At 37.7% G+C, this 16,006-nt stretch overlaps 1 protein-coding gene across 7 annotated transcripts in view; it reads right to left on the reverse strand.

Moving 5' to 3' along the window:
- Nucleotides 1–16,006, reverse strand: part of DENND5B (DENN domain containing 5B) — a 199,377-nt gene that overhangs the window by 27,102 nt on the left and 156,269 nt on the right. For all 7 annotated transcript variants that reach the window (XR_005380009.1, XM_038577198.1, XM_038577194.1 and 4 more), the window contains one exon: nt 9,311–9,392. Coding sequence is in view for 6 of the 7 variants with exons in the window: in XM_038577198.1 (XP_038433126.1) it covers nt 9,311–9,392 (82 nt within the window). In the remaining variant the exon portion in view is untranslated. The remainder of the gene's footprint in view (nt 1–9,310; nt 9,393–16,006) is intronic.

Genomic DNA, 16,006 nt, shown 5'->3' on the forward strand with positions numbered 1-16,006 from the left:
GTTAATTCACAGAAAAGCATATATGGTATGGCTTAAATAACTTATTTACCTGATTTATTTCTTTTTAAAAATTATTATTTTTTAAATATTTTATTTATTTATTCATGAGACAGAGAGAGAAGCACAGACACAGGCAGAAGGAGAAGCAGGCTCCACGTAGGAAGCCCGATGCGGAACTTGATCCCGGGACTCCAGGATCACGCCCTGGGTCAAAGGCAGGCACTAAACTGCTGAGCCACCCAGGGATCCCTACTTGATTTATTTCTAACCCTGCTACAAAACTTTCTAATTAAAAATAGTTTCTAGGTACTTTGTCTTATCTGATTATCACAAAAACTAGTAAGAGGGAGATCATCATTATTTCACTTTAAGAATGAGAAAACAGAGTAATTGAGACTAAGTGATCCACTCAAGGTCACAGAAATAATATGTATTATTCTAGAGATGTCATCCATCTTCTACCAGTTACTTTTTCCTCACACTCACATTCTTGGAGAAGTTCCCCTTCCATACCCAGAAGACACAACTCTATTTACCACTATGACCTATGGCCCCATGATCTTAATCCTTTAGCTAGAATGGACTGAATAAGAGGATCTGATCTGAGCCCACTAGATTTTCTCTCAGAAACTAGGCATTAGTATACTGGAAGAAAACCAAGTTAGTTTTTGTTAAGTGCTAAAAATAAGAAATGTTGTTAGAGCCAGGGCTTGGACAAGCATATGCACAATAAAACAGAAAGAAAGGGGAAGGGAGGGGAAGAACAGATGTGAAGGGATAAATAGTGACAATTTGCTTCCAGTGAGACAATGAGAGTAATCTGTGACAAGACTGTTAGGAGCTACAGTTCCTGTTCCTGGGTTCTGGAAGACACGCTCATGTATCTTCAATAAATTCATCCTTTTTTACTGAAGTGGGTTTGAATGGGCTGTTCCCTAAAACCAAAAGGTTTCTAAGAGTTGTAGCATCTCTAAATTTGGAGTTACATTTCCTGAATCCAAAACCAATGCTTACCTCACTGTATCATTAACAAAACCCAGTATTATGCATTCATTCATCCACTTAAGCAAGTATTATTTAGTAGAGAAATCTAATAAATTAGATTAGCCAATTTTAGTTTAAGTTCATATTCTGTACAGACATAAAAATTCCTCAAAATATTTCTTCCTAGGGTAACAAAATCAATCATAATAACTTAATTTTACTGTAGAATAAAGCCAGATGCTCATAAGCACATTATTAGTGCACACATTATTAGTAAAAAGGTGGAACTAGCAACTTTACCCTTAGGTAATTGATTTCCATCTTTATAAAAGGAATTTTTCTAGGATTTACTTAGCATCCTGTTCATTTGTTTACATAGAATACCTAGACTTGGATTACAGTATTCAGTCTCCTTGGTCATGTGATGTTCTACTGTGCCCCTCAACCTGAATTACATTGCCATTAAGAATAAAAGTTCTGTTTGATGACATGTATGTACATGGCTACTCTGGAAAGAAACTGTAATATTGGCAACATCATGATAATCTCCTTTAAATGTAGATAATCTTTACAATTATTTACTATCCCCAGCCTTTCTCTATGGAACAAAAAAATCATTCTATAACTGACAGTTTTGTGATAGTTGGCATCTAAAAAGGTCTTGGGGAGTTGTCTAAGATTCTAATACAAAGGGGACAGCCTTTATGTATATCTGTCCTAGACTCAAAGCTAAGTGAGCAATCTGGTGCCGAGACTCTTGACAACTATGAGGACTCAAAGTGCCAGCGCATTTTTGCCTCAAGAGATAAACCTAGAAAGATAGGAGGTACCAACAGAGACATATACTCAAAAGACAACACTGACTCAGAAAGGTACACTAATCTTGGAAAGTTTTTTCTTAAATTGTCTGGACTGAAAAAAATCGACGTTTAGGATATCACTTGGGTGTTTTCTTGAAGGAAAAACATATATATCAGTATCCAGGTAATGATTAAGGACTAAAATGAAGCACTTGTCAAAAACCTGGTAATAGGAAAATAATCCTGTCCACTGGGAATTAAAACTCTGAAGTAAACAGATCTTGAATAAGAAAAACAATATATAAAATATCATCTTAAATGGGGAGAATGGAAGCAGAGAAAAGGGAGAAACAACCACGGACAGTGTTTTCTTCACGGCTTCTTGAGGTATCAGTCCCATGAACATGAGGATCACTAGTGCAGAGCTGGGTGATTAGGCTTTCACATCTCTGCTTCTGAAGATAGCAGTCTTCTGATTTTTATCTAGCTTCCAGGTAGAGAACATCCATATCAGTGAAAGAATATCAAGTCACCTGGTTAGGGAAATAATGTTTTGGTTTCATTGGCTTCCTGTGATTCTCTCTTACCTGGTCATAGATGTGACCAGAGTTGACAGATGACTGAACTCTAGCCCCTTACTTTTACATCTCTCTTAGGTATTTGAAGGAAATGTCTTAGTAGGACTCAGTATCTTAGAGTCTGACTATTTTGACTTACTAATTATTTGGTTTCTGAGCTCAGAAAGCTGAAGAGACTCTACCATATGGTCTATGAAGACCTGGAAAGAGTGCTGCTATGTATACCAAAAGAAACTGGAAGTCACACCCATCAGAATGGCTATTGTCAAAAAAATCCAGAAAATAACAAGTGCAGGTGAGGAGGTGGAAAAATTGAACCCTTGTGCATTGCTGGTAGGAATGTAAAGTGGTACAGCTGCTGTGGAAAAAGAGTATGGTGGTTCTTCAAAAAATTAAACATGGAATTACTACATGACCAGGTAATTTCACTTCTGGGTATTTACCCAAAAAAACTAAAAGCAGGGACTTGAACAGATACGTGTATACTCATATTCACAGTATTCACGATAGCCAAAAGATAGAAACAACCCAAATGTCTACTGATAGATAATGGATTACACACACACACACACACACATATATATATATATACACACATACATATATATGATGGAATTCTTACCCAAAAAAGGAAATTCTGACACATACTACATCATGGATAAACATTACAAACATCTGATAACGAACATTTAAAAAAGTACAATACTAAGTGAAACAAACCAGATACAAAAAGCATGGCTCCACTTAAATGAGCTATCTAAAATAGTCAAATTCACAGAGACAAAAAACCAAACAGTAGGTACTAGTAGCTGGGGGAGAAGGGAGAAAGGGGAATTATTGTTTAATGGACACGGAATTTCAGTTTGGGATGACATAAGAGTTCTGGAGATGGGCAGCCCTGGTGGCTCAGCGGTTTAGCGCTGCTTCAGCCCAGGGCCTGATCCTGGAGACCCGATATCAAGTCCCATGTCAGGCTCCCTGTGTGGAACCTGCTTCTCCTCCCTCTGCCTGTGTGTGTGTCTCTCTCTCTCTCTGTGTCTCTCATAAATAAATAAAATCTTAAAAAACAAAACAAAACAAAACACCAAAAGAGTTCTGGAGATGGACAGTGGTGATAGTCACACAATAATGTGAATGTACTTAATGGTAAGTTTTATTTTTATACATACATAATTATTATCTATGTATTTTTTCTTACAATTCAAAGCTAATATACAGTGTTGTATCAGTTTCAGGTGTACCCTATGATGATTCAGCAATTCTATACATTTCTTAGTGCTCATCATGATCAGTGTCCTCTTAATCCCCTTCACCTGTTTCACCCATCCTCTCATCCATCTTCCTTTGTTAACCATCTGTTCTCCATAGTTGAGTCTAGTTTTTTTTGGCTTGTCTCTTTTTTCCCCTTTTGTTCATGTTTTGTTTCTTAAATTTAACATATGAGTGAAATCCTATGGTATTTTTGTCTTTCTCTGACTGCCTTATTTTGCTTAGCATTGTACTCTTCTCTCTGTACTTGTTACAACTGGAAAAGTTTAATTCTTTTTTTTACCATTACCACAATTTTTAAAAAAAGGAGTGCCTGGGTGGCTCAGTTGGTCAAGCGTCCGCCTCTTGATTTTGGCTCTTCTCACGATCTCTGGGTCCTAGGATGGAGGCCTGTATCAGGCTCCCCACTCAGCAAGGAGTCTGCTTGTCTCCCTCTCCCTCTGCCTCTCCCCTGCTCACATATGTGCTTGTTCTTACTCTCTCAAATAAATACATCTTAAAAAAAAAAAAAAAGCCACAGAAAGATGGTAGAATCTAAGTGGTGGGTATACTGTGTTCATTATAAAATCTGTTCTTTGTTGGATGGTTAAAATTGTTTTTGATAAAACGTTAGGGAAAAACCACGAGAAGTCTTTTCTTGGCAATGTCTTTCACCTTACTAAACACTTTTTGAAAGCAAATCAAACAATTTTTTTTCTTTTTAAAGTAAACTCTAAAAAAAAAAAAAAAAAAAAAAAAAAAAAAAAAAAAAAAAAAAAAAAAAAAATAAAGTAAACTCTATGCCCAACATGGGGCTCAAAGTCAGGACCCAAAATCAAGAGTTGAATGTTCTACTGAGTGAGCCAGCCAGGTACCCTGCTAACCAATCAAGTTTTATTAAAAACATCTAACATTTGGTCAAAACATCACTTGAGGATACTCATGGGTCTTCAGATTTTTTTATAAGACAAAGACTGAAAACTGAAAGCCAAAGTAACCCTTAAGTATTAAGTTCCACAGGACATCAATTTTTACATCTAGTTAGAAGGAGATCTGAGCTATGTTCAGGAAATCTTAGTTCTAGTTCCATTTCTGCTATAAATTGGCAATATGGTCTTAGACTTAACCTGCCTGGGCCTGAGATTCATATCCGTAAAAATAAGCTAAGAAGCAATATGACTTCTTCTATATTCTAAATTTTAATTGGTTAGTAAAATGTTTCTCAGCAATCAACCACCTTTCTAAAGCTTTGAAACTGTAACCAAAATAATTTAACAGCAGTTTGGCCAGTTGAATCAGGTAAAGATATAAAGATATATGCAAAAATGTTAGATGAGTGCATGCATGAGTGCACATGCACGCGTGTGCATGCACCCACACCCACACCCGTCATGAACACTCATGGAGCTTAAAATAGGCGAATCCTTCATTTAACAATTAATGGAGCACCAATTATGTGTTGGACTCCATTAACACTAGCAATTCAACAGTTTTACATGTCTGATAAATTGCCCTTGCTCATGAAATTTACAAATAATGTCAGAAAAGCAAACTCAGGGGATCCCTGGGTGGCTCAGTGGTTTAGTGCCTGCCTTTGGCCCAGGGCATGATCCTGGAGTCCCGGGATCGAGTCCCACGTCAGGCTCCCTTCATGGGGCCTGCGTCTCCCTCTGCTTGTATCTCTGCCTCTCTCTCTCTCTCTTTCTGTGTGTCTCCCATGAATAAATAAATAAAAAATCCTAAAAAACAAAAAACCAAACTCAACTGTTATGGGGGGGGGGGGCGATTAAAATAGCGGTGTGAAAGAGAGAGACTGGGTAGCTGCTTCATAACAGGTGCTCTGGGCTGGCTTCTTGGAGGAAGCAACATTAGAACTAAGATGCAAATGCCAAGAAGGAGGTTTGGCCTGTGGAAATTCTTTTGGGGCAGGTATTAGAGGAAAGCTATCAGGTGAAGGGAACAAGTAGAAAAAGGCTCCAGGCCAGGAAGCAAGGAAGGCATGCTAGAGGAACCAAAGAAGTGGTAGGAGGTGGAAGAGTAGAAGATAACGCTGTGAGATCAAGTAGGCTCTGCCAAACAGAGCAAGGGATTTGGATTTTATTCTCTAAGATCACCATATTACCTATGGGGAGGGTGAATTACAGTAGGGCAAGCAATGAAAGATTGGAACCGTGATGTAATCCAGGTGAGAAATTATTGGGCTTAGATTAGAGAGGTGACAGTTCATTGATCAAACATTCAGTGGGAACAGGTGAGCAGCAGTGTACCAAGAATTGTACCCTCGAGGTACAAATAAGCTATCTATGCCTGTCTGTCTGTGTAACAGTTCCTATACATTTCCTTTTTACCAGACCTGGTTTAAACACACACATTAAACACAGTATATGTTTTATTTTTAAATAATTAGCCTCACAAAAATATTGTAAAAGAAGTATAGAGTGTTCCTGTATTCCCAGCTTCCCCTAATGTTAACATCGTACATAACCAAACTAGGATATGAATGTTTGTACAATACTATTAGCTGAACTACAGACTAATTCACCAGCTTTCCCTCTTACTTCCTTTTCTGTTCCAGAATCCAATGCAGGATCCCATATTGCATTTGCTTGTCATTTTAGTCTTCTCCAGTCCGTGATAGTTCCTTAGTCTTTCCCCATCTTTCATGACATTGACATTTTTTAAGAGTATTGGTCAATTATTTTGTAGAATGCCCCTTGGTTTGGATATTTCTGATGTAGTCTCATGATTAGATTGAAGTTATGACTAGAATTATGACAAGAATACTGCAGAAGTGATTTATTCTTTTTGGTGTATCATATCTGGGAGTACGTGGTGTCATGTCTTATTACGTTAAACTTTGATCACTTGGGTTTTTTTATTGTTGTTTTGTTTTGAAGATTTTATTTATTTATTTATGAGACACACACACACACACACACACACACACACACACACACACACGGGCAGAGACACAAGCAGAGAGGGAGAAGCAGACTCTATGTAGGGAGCCCAATGTGGGACTCAATCCCAGAACTCCAGGATCATGCCCTGGGCCGAAGGCAGGTGCCAAACTGCTGAGCCACGCAGGTGTCCCTGATCACTTGGTTAAGGTGGTGTCTGCTGCTGGGTTTCTCTACTGTAAGATTATTTTTTCCCTTATAATTAATAAATTCTTGTGGGAAATATTTTGAGACCACACAAATGTCCTGGTTTCACTTTAAACCTTCATCCATAAATTTTTCTTTGTTCTACATTTATTAACTGGAAGGCTTCTGTACAAAAGAGCTATCCTGTTACTCCCATTTATTTACTTAGTTCTTTATATCATAATAGACTCATGGATATTTATTTTACTATATGCGATATACTCCAGCAGTACTACTGTTATTCTGTTGTTCAAACTGTTTCAGATTTGGCCACTGGGAGCTCTTTTAGGCTGGCTCTTGTGTCTTTATTGCATCATGTCCCTTTCTGAGTACTTACTGACTTTTTTGACACTAAAGATTCACTAGCTTCATCCTGTATTTTCCATTTCCCAGGCCTGGAATAAATCACTTCTCTAAGGATCTCCAATTTCTTTCACTGAAGGAAAGTATTTAGGAACCACTATGTGGGTGCTAGGTGAGCTCACTGCTATTTTGGGGTATTACTACTTTTAGGCCCTCTCAGTGGGAAGAGCTTGGAAATATATCAGTGAATGACAGGGGCAGGAAACTGGGGGAGAAGAAATGACTCAAAAGAAGTAGCACAAGGGAATTTTGGGATGATGGAACTGTTCTGTATCATGAGTGTGTGTTTGTGAAAATGCAAAACTACTGGTTTCTAGAATTTAGAAGTATTCTTTTTTTCCTTCACTCCCTTCAGTGTGGTTATATTATTCATTTGTAATACAGTTAGGTTCATTTGTGTTAAGTCTGTATTCCATTTTTGGCTCTCCTTATATTCTGGTTGTTTTTTTTTTTGTTTTGTTTTGTTTGTTTTTAATATATATGCAATAAAATTCATACTTTCTTGGTTGTAGTTCTATCCATTTTCATTGGAGGAAGGTATTTAGTAACCAATATGCATAGAAATACACAAACACTGTGCCTATTTAGTAAACTTGCTTCTGTTTCTTATAGGGATATAGGTTAGTAATTCTGAAACTCTTATGGGTATACGAGGGTTGCACATATAAGGAAATATATTATAGATAATAAAAGCCAAGTTTTTTATGATTGGAGAGAGAAATTACAAATAAGAGAACAGATCCCTGTAGTATTGAATCGGAATCCTAAATATCCTTATGAATTCATGGTTTAAAAATAAATGTCTGTGTAGTATGTAAAAATATATATACACATATAAATAAAGTCAGAAGCAGAAATAAATATATATGTATGCACATGCTTGAGTAATAATACACATTTGTTTCTAGGCCTATTTTGGGTTCTTTTTACTTATTTATTCATGAGAGACACAGAGAGAGAGAGAGAGAGAGAGAGAGAGAAGAGAGGAGAGAGAGAGAGAGAGAGAGAGAGAGAGAGAGGCAGAGACACAGGCAGAGGGAGAAACAGGCTGCATGCAGGGAGCCTGACGTGGGACTCGATCCCAGGTCTCCAGGATCAGGTCCTGGGCTGAAGGCGGCGCTAAACCACTGAGCCACCCGGGCTGCCCTATTTTAGGTTCTTTACATTACCTCATTTTATTTTACAAAAGATTTATTTACTTGAAAGAGAGAGAAAGAAAAAGAGAGAGAGAGTGCATGTGCACAGATGGGGGAGGAAGAGAGGGGAGGGAGAGGGACAAGCAGACTCTGCACTGGGCCCCCACATGACCCTGAGATCATGATCTGAGCTGAAACCAAGAGTCAGACGCTTAAACAACTGTGCCACCCAGGTGCCCCTCACTAAATCTTTATACCAACATTTTGAAAGAAAGACTATTATTATCCCATTTTACAAGTGAGAAAACTGGGAGTATAAGTAATTGCCTGGGGCCATAGTTAGTGCATGGCAGAGCTGAAACAGCAACCTCTGTAGGCAGCTATACCAAGCTGCCACTCTTAAAAGCTATGCTTTTCAGTTGCAAGTATCTAACAAACCAAATAAACTTCGATAATTAATATTACGAAAGCAATAAACCATAAAAGGAAAGTTAAGAGTTCTGAGGTTTAACATTGACTTTAAATCTACATATTTTAAGAGCTAAGTATTGTACCTAAAATATTTAAAAGACAAAAAGCATGTCTTCCTCATTCAGTAAATCTATTTTATATATCTCCATGCTTTCTAACAATTTCTAAGACCAAAAATTGCAAATGGTAATTCTCAGATTTGCATTTGCTTAAAATTAAACCTACCTGACAGTAATCTTTCTGCCAAGTAACCTGTCATCATTTGCAGTTTTTTTTTTTTGGTCTGTGTCTGTGGGCAGCAAGTATTTAAGGAGGTTTTAAAAAACTGAACAAAAGAAATTATAAAATAATTTAGCTACTTTAAAACTCTTCTCAGTTCCATTTTCCCTTTGAATTTAATGTCAGGGAAAAAATAATAGTATAAAAACAAAATAAGCAAGATTACAAAAAATGTTTTCTTCAGAATATGTAAGCAAAAAATACACATAGTCATAATTAATTGAGCAATGTAAGTGAAAGCCATAAATATTTGACAATTATCTTCAAGTGCATATATGTGTGTATATATATATATATATATATACCTCATGTCTTGGATAAGAGAGACCCTGAGTGTTGGCAACATAACTCCTGAGTCAGATTTTCTTCTTTCTGGTCCAAGGGCAACTATGTAAAAAAATATCAGCAAAGTATTAGAAAAATAATAGCAAGGACAAAAAAAATATCTACATGGTTCACATTCTATAAATAAATACTTTAAAATTACCTTGAAAAGAACAAATTTTAAAGACAACAGAAAAGCTCAAACTTTTCCCCCTGAATGTTGTTACTTTATTAATACAGTAAAACAGCTATTTTCTTTCTACTTAATCAGGGGCTGCATTTGGAAATTTAAAATGAATCATAAAAGCCCACTTAGCAAATAATGCAATGTGTGCAAATTTTGGCCATGAGGACCAGTCATTTTCTAAAGTTATTCATTCTAATAATCTCTGGGTAACTGCAAGAAAGCAATCATATAATTTCCTTATATTGTGAAAGAGTGTTTAAAATGGAAAATCTGAGTCTGGGCTCTCCAGCCTGGTAAATTTCTACTTCAAAGTTCAGAATCCAAAGTATAGAATAAACATCATGCAAAGTGAGTAATCTAAGTGGACATTCACAAGTATAATGTCTATGAGTCATTTTCTTTGGACCTTGAATGGTTAACATTTGTAAAAGGGAAGATTGTTCCCTTTTATAGCAATAACTAAGCAATCAATTGTTAGCTAACGTATAAAGTTGGAGTGCTCAATCTCATTTTAAATGAGATGGTGTGGAGTTCTGTATCTCTGTACTTTATCTCCATTTTCCTATCTGTAAATGAAAACTAAATTGCAACATCACACTTAACAAATACACTGTTAGCATTAGAATTTAAGAGGTAGGCTTTACTGTATATTAAACCCACATTTCTCAGTTTTTATTTTTTTTAAAGATTTTATTTATTTATTCAAGAGAGACACAGAGAGAGTCAGAGGGAGAAGCAAAGCTCCCCACAAGGGGCCTGATGCAGAACTCAATCCTGGACACTGGGATCACGCCCTGAGCCAAAGGCAGACGCTCAACTGCTGAGCCACCCAGGTATCCCACTTTCTCCCTCTACTTTAGAGGGGCTAGGGTATAGTGTGGAAACACACAGGTATGTTTAAAGCTGGCACTGTACATTCTGTTATATTAGGATCTGCACGTTTCTGCAGCTGGTGAAAAAGGCTAGGCTAATACTTGGCAGGTATGAATGAGTATGGACAGGGCTGCCAGGACAAAGAGACTGTGGCCAGGCCAACCTAAAGGCAGTTCTTTTGAGGGCCTTCCACACCAGGTGGGTGATAAATGGGCCATTTGTCATGGCAGTTTCAGATGGAGTTTTCAATGGGTTATTAAAAGCACTGTTTTATCTTGATACCTAGGAGGTAACAGGCACCAAGGAAACTGTTCCAGAGATTTGCAGGGAATATGCTAGATTAATCTTCCTGTCTGAGACTTTCACCATTTAAAAAAAATATTTTTATTAATGAGACACAGAGAGAGAGAGAAAGGCAGAGATATAGGCAGAGGGAGAAGCAAGCTCCTTGCAGGGAGCCCGATTCAGGACTCGATCCCGGGACTCCAGGATCATGCCCTGGGCCAAGGCAGATGCTCAACTGCTGAGCCAGCCAGGTGTCCCAAGACTCTCACTATTTAAGTGTGTTGTTAATGAAAGTACATCTCTCTGTTTGGATGAGAAAGTGAAATAGTTCAGAGAACACTTCTACACTCCAGATGATTAGATGGCATGAAAGAGGGCCGTATCAGTGATAATAGGTTGAAAGAGGGAAAAGAGAAAAAAAGATTATGAGGCAGGAGAAAGGAAGTGAAACCATAATCAGCAACTTGGCTAGAGGGAGACAAAACAACGAGAAGGAGTCGTGCCTCTGGAAGCAGCAGAGAGCAGGCAAGACACTTAATTGATAAAAGAGGAGCCTGACAATGAAAGAGTGGCAGCATCCATAAGAAGAGCATTCATAGACCTAAGCATTTTCTGGGAATTCTTTTTTTTTTTTTAAAGATTTTATTTATTTATTCATGAGAAAGAGAGAAGAGAGAGGAAGAGACACAGGCAGAGGGAGAAGCAGGCTCCATGCAGGGAGCCTGACATGGGACTTGATCCCAGGTCTCCAGGATCATGCCCTGGCCGATGGTGGTGCTAAACTGCTGAGCCACCCAGGCTGCCCTGGGAATTTTATTTTGGAACCCTATTTCCCCCATTCTTCCCTGATCAATGTCTCTTAAACATGTGATGTACTTTTTTCATGTCTCCTGCAACCTGTTAAAGGTCTTTAGCTCACCCTTTAACACTCCTCTATCTTTCTCCTTGTTTATAGCCTATTTATTAGCATTTTAGATTGGGAGCACTCTAGCCAGTAGTTAAGAACATGGCTTTCTCAAACTCTACAGATAACTTAGCAGCTCATTGACTTTGGTGAGCTGTTTAACCTCTTCATGGTCTATTTTCTCATCTGCAAATTGGAATCAGAATTAATACGTGCCTTATTCAAATAGATGCAAAAGCACTTAGAAAATAGTGCCTGGCACAAAGTAAGTTCTCAGTAAATAAAATGAAACTCAGTTTGCTTGCTTGCTTTATTTAAGATTTTATTTATTTATTCATGAGAGAGAGAGAGAGAGAGAGAGAAGCAGAGACACAGGCAGAGGGAAAAGCAGGCTCCATGCAAGGAGCCCGATGTGGGACTCGATCCCGGGACTCCAGGATCACGCCCTAGGCCAAAGGCAGGGGCCAAACCGCTGAGCCATCCAGGGATCCCCGAAACTCAGCTTTAATTTTGTCTCTCTGTGAAATCTTTCCTGAATATGCTCTCTTTCCAAGGTACACTGTTAGAGGTTATTCTCTCTAACAGGACCTGTGAAACTGAACATCTAATATAAACTTAGCATAATTTAACCTTTCTCCTGCTATTAAACTATATGCCTCTTGAGGCTCAGTCACATCCTTTTTTAGAATACCCACAGGGCCTGGTGGAGGCTCCATACCACATATATGTCAACAAATATTCATGGAGGAAGATGAGACTATTTAGGGCCAGATGGCGGCAGAGCCTCAAATGACAAGTGAGAAATCTGTAGAATTCCTAGGAAGGGGGAGAGGATTCTGAAAAGAATGCTATGCTCCTGAGTGCTTTTTAGTTAAGTTATCAAACAGTGACAGTAAGATGGTATAAGAGAAATAAGGGAGATGAGCTAGAAGTTATTTCAAAGGCCAGTTTATGGATGAACTAAGACTGTGCCAGCCAGAGAGAACAAAGAGTATAAATACGTAGTGGGAAAAGACACAGAACTTCATGACTTGATTTAGAAAGTGAGCAAGACTCAAGAGTAAAAAAAAAATTAAGTATAAATATAAAATGATTTAATAAAAATAATCTCATTGAGTTATTACTTTCCTTTGGATTTGTTAATCTTAATGTTGCCAATGAAGAAAGTGAGGCTCAAAGAAGTGAAGAATCCTGTTCAATTGTATATACTCATCAAAAGGGGCAGAGTATTCTGATGTCATGTCCAGTGGGCTGTTAATATTATAAATGACTTTCTAGCTTCTAAACTTGAGAGAAGAGTCTGATGACATTAAATAACATGGAGAGAAGGGAGAAAGCCTAATAGGGACCGAGGGAGAGGTGCTGAGACAATTAGTTTGTTTTCAGATGTGCTGAATTTGAGGTCCCTCTGGGCCATTAGGATGGATGCATAGGAACTAGGGCCAGAGAAAGAGATTTGTGAATAATCTGCTAATCCGATAGCTGGAGTTTGACAGGGGAGTAGGCAATAGTAGTTATTATGATTTGAATTATGTCCCCCAAGAAGATGTAGAAGTTCTATCTCCCAGGACCTGTAAAACTTGACCTTATTTGGAAATAGGTTCTTTGTAGATGATCAAGTTAAGATGAGGTCATGAGGGTGTACCGTAATCCAATGTGACTGGTGACCTTATAAAAGGGAAATTTGGGTACAAAGATAGACATGAGTAGAGAAAAGACGATGTGAAGACATGTGGAATATGCCACTTAAAGCCCAAGACATTTCTGAGATGACCAGAAGCTAGGAGGGGGAGCGGAGGACAGGTTTTTCTTCACAACCCTCAGAAGAAACCACCCCTGCTGACACCTTGATTTTGGATTTCTAGCCTCCAGAACTGTGAAACAATAAATTTCTGTTGTGTAAGGCACCTAGTTTGTGGTACTTTAATACGACAGCCAGGAAAGCAATACAGTAGTTTATTAGTGACTTTGGAGGGAACAGTTCAGAAGCCTGTGAGCAGAAAGTATTTAATGCGTGAAGCCATACATTTCACCTAGAGATCTAAACTCTGAGAAGGTTTCCATGGAATCTACTCCAGAAGAGAAATTTATACACCACTTAAATGCAAGCATATATTACTATTTATTTCAACACACTCAAATATAATAGGCCACTTTCTCCTTCAACATAAACACTTGTAGACTTAATATTTAGCTGCAGAAACTCCTTTTGTGTATCTGCCTGAATCAAAGCTGCTACACAGTAAGTTTGCAGAGCAGAGACTGTATATATTGTTTTTATAGAATCATCTAGAGTCTACAGGCAAGTAAGCGATTAATAGAAAACTTTTTTTTTAAAGTGAGTTCTATACTCAATGTGGGGCTTCAACTCACAACCCTGAGATCAAGAGCTACATACTCTCTACCAACTGCCTGGTGCCCCTAACAGAAAAAATGTTTTAAAGATTTATTTGAGATGGAGAGAGCGAGCGAGAGATAGTGCAAGCATGTGTGTGCCTGAGCCTATGAACAGGGGGAAGGGCAGAGTGAGAGGGAGAAGTAAATTCTCTGCTGAGGAGGGAGCCCAAAGCAAGACTCTATCCCAGTACCCTGGGACCAAGACCTGAGCTGATGGCAGATGCTTAACTGACTGAGCCACACAAGCACCTCTTTAATAGAAAAATCTTGATGAAGATAATTGAAGAGTATCTCAAAATTCTTGAGCTAGACCCAGAATAACCATTTAAAAGCAGTATTTCCACTCTCTCCTGCATCTTCCTCCACTCCTTGCCAAGGAGTGATTTAAAAATCCACTTAAAATTTAGTGGATTTAATTGAAGTTAAATAAAATTTAGATAAAGTCTATTTTAAAAAATTAAGATAATCTACCCTGCTATGGTTTTCTTGCTAAGAAAGACTTTTTCCATTTGTCTACAACCCTTAAAATGTCTCTGACACCTGTTTAGTGTTGCTTCTGAAGTAACAGTAATGATCTATCATCGAGTCTCATCCTGGTTGAATGTTAGTAACAGCCGTGTGTTCAAACCTACTGTGAATTTCTAAGTACATAGAGGATCTCCCCTTAATATGAGAATACAGACTGTTTACTGTCATTAATTAGGATGCTTAACAGTTGGTAAACAAGAGTATTTTTTGGGAAAAAAATCCACCCAGATTTAAAAGCAGAAAAGTCAATAACTGCTAATTTCCATATAATTAGAACACACTGCTTCTCGATAATGAAATATTTTATTTTCAAGTTAGTGTTTTTATATATATTTCACACTGTCATATTTTAAAATCCTAACTTCGTGGGCTGAATCATCAGAAGTGTTACAGCAATATTTATAATAAAACCCACCCTTCCTACAGACAGTAAATTTGATTCCAAAAGCTTCATGGCTTACATTAATCCTACTTAGGACCAGTAAAATATTTAGCCTGTGTTCATACTTTGTGTGTGTTCACTGTTTTGTCACTAGCCTTTCATCAACACTTGACAGTGCAGCATAAATAGTGACTACATGAGGCTCTAACACATTTGATACTTCTTAGCCTTGACTTCAGAGTTTTGCTGGTCCTACTACTGGCCAATAAAAGGCCACTGCAAACAGCTGAGTCTCTGGTCGCTACCTCAACCACCCACCACTTGACCAGCCAAAGCCATGAAATTGCTGGTGTTGCCTGGCAGCTGCTCACTCTAACAGGTGGGCACATTCTCGCATGCTTCATTTGGCAAAAGAGCCAAATGTTTCCATCTCCCTGCCTTAACTAGGCTCAGTTTTCCAAAATTTCATCCTACAAATGGCTATTACTTCCTAGGAATTTATTTTTTCTAATTAGGGTAAGCTACCTTGGTTACGGTTTTATGATCCGAACAGCTAAATTTTCTATAAACGTAAGTAAATGACAGAGATAGGGCATACACCAATGCATTTTTACTTTTTTCAACAGAAAATGGGGCAAAGAGATGGATACTAGAAAATGCTTTTAAATTTAATCTCAATCTTTACAAATATAATTATATCTTAGGACATTAGGACCTTGATATTCTCTTTAGTGGAGCTCCAGGATAATCTAGTATCAAATTCACATTCCTAGTTGTCTCAGCAAATACATTTAAAAACGAGGTTTCCAACAATAAATACCATATTTAGGGTAGTATTGCAATGAGGGAATGGAAATAGGGTATGCTTCAATCATATTTGCAATACTTAAGCTGGTGGTTGGCTTATGAGTTTTTAAAAATATTTTAAAAAATATTTAAATATTTCTGAATATCTAAAATAACCCATTATTTTAGAAAAGGTTTCCAAATAGCTGATTCACTATAAAACATTTTATCTCTTATTAGCTTTCCACCATTACTACTGCTTTTTGTGAACTAGATGGTTATTTTATTTATTATTTTTTAAAGATTTTATATACTTGAGAGAGTGAGTGAGCGAT

Source organism: Canis lupus, chromosome 27, assembly GCF_011100685.1.
Source record: "Canis lupus familiaris isolate Mischka breed German Shepherd chromosome 27, alternate assembly UU_Cfam_GSD_1.0, whole genome shotgun sequence".
Classification (NCBI taxonomy): Eukaryota; Metazoa; Chordata; class Mammalia; order Carnivora; family Canidae; genus Canis; species Canis lupus.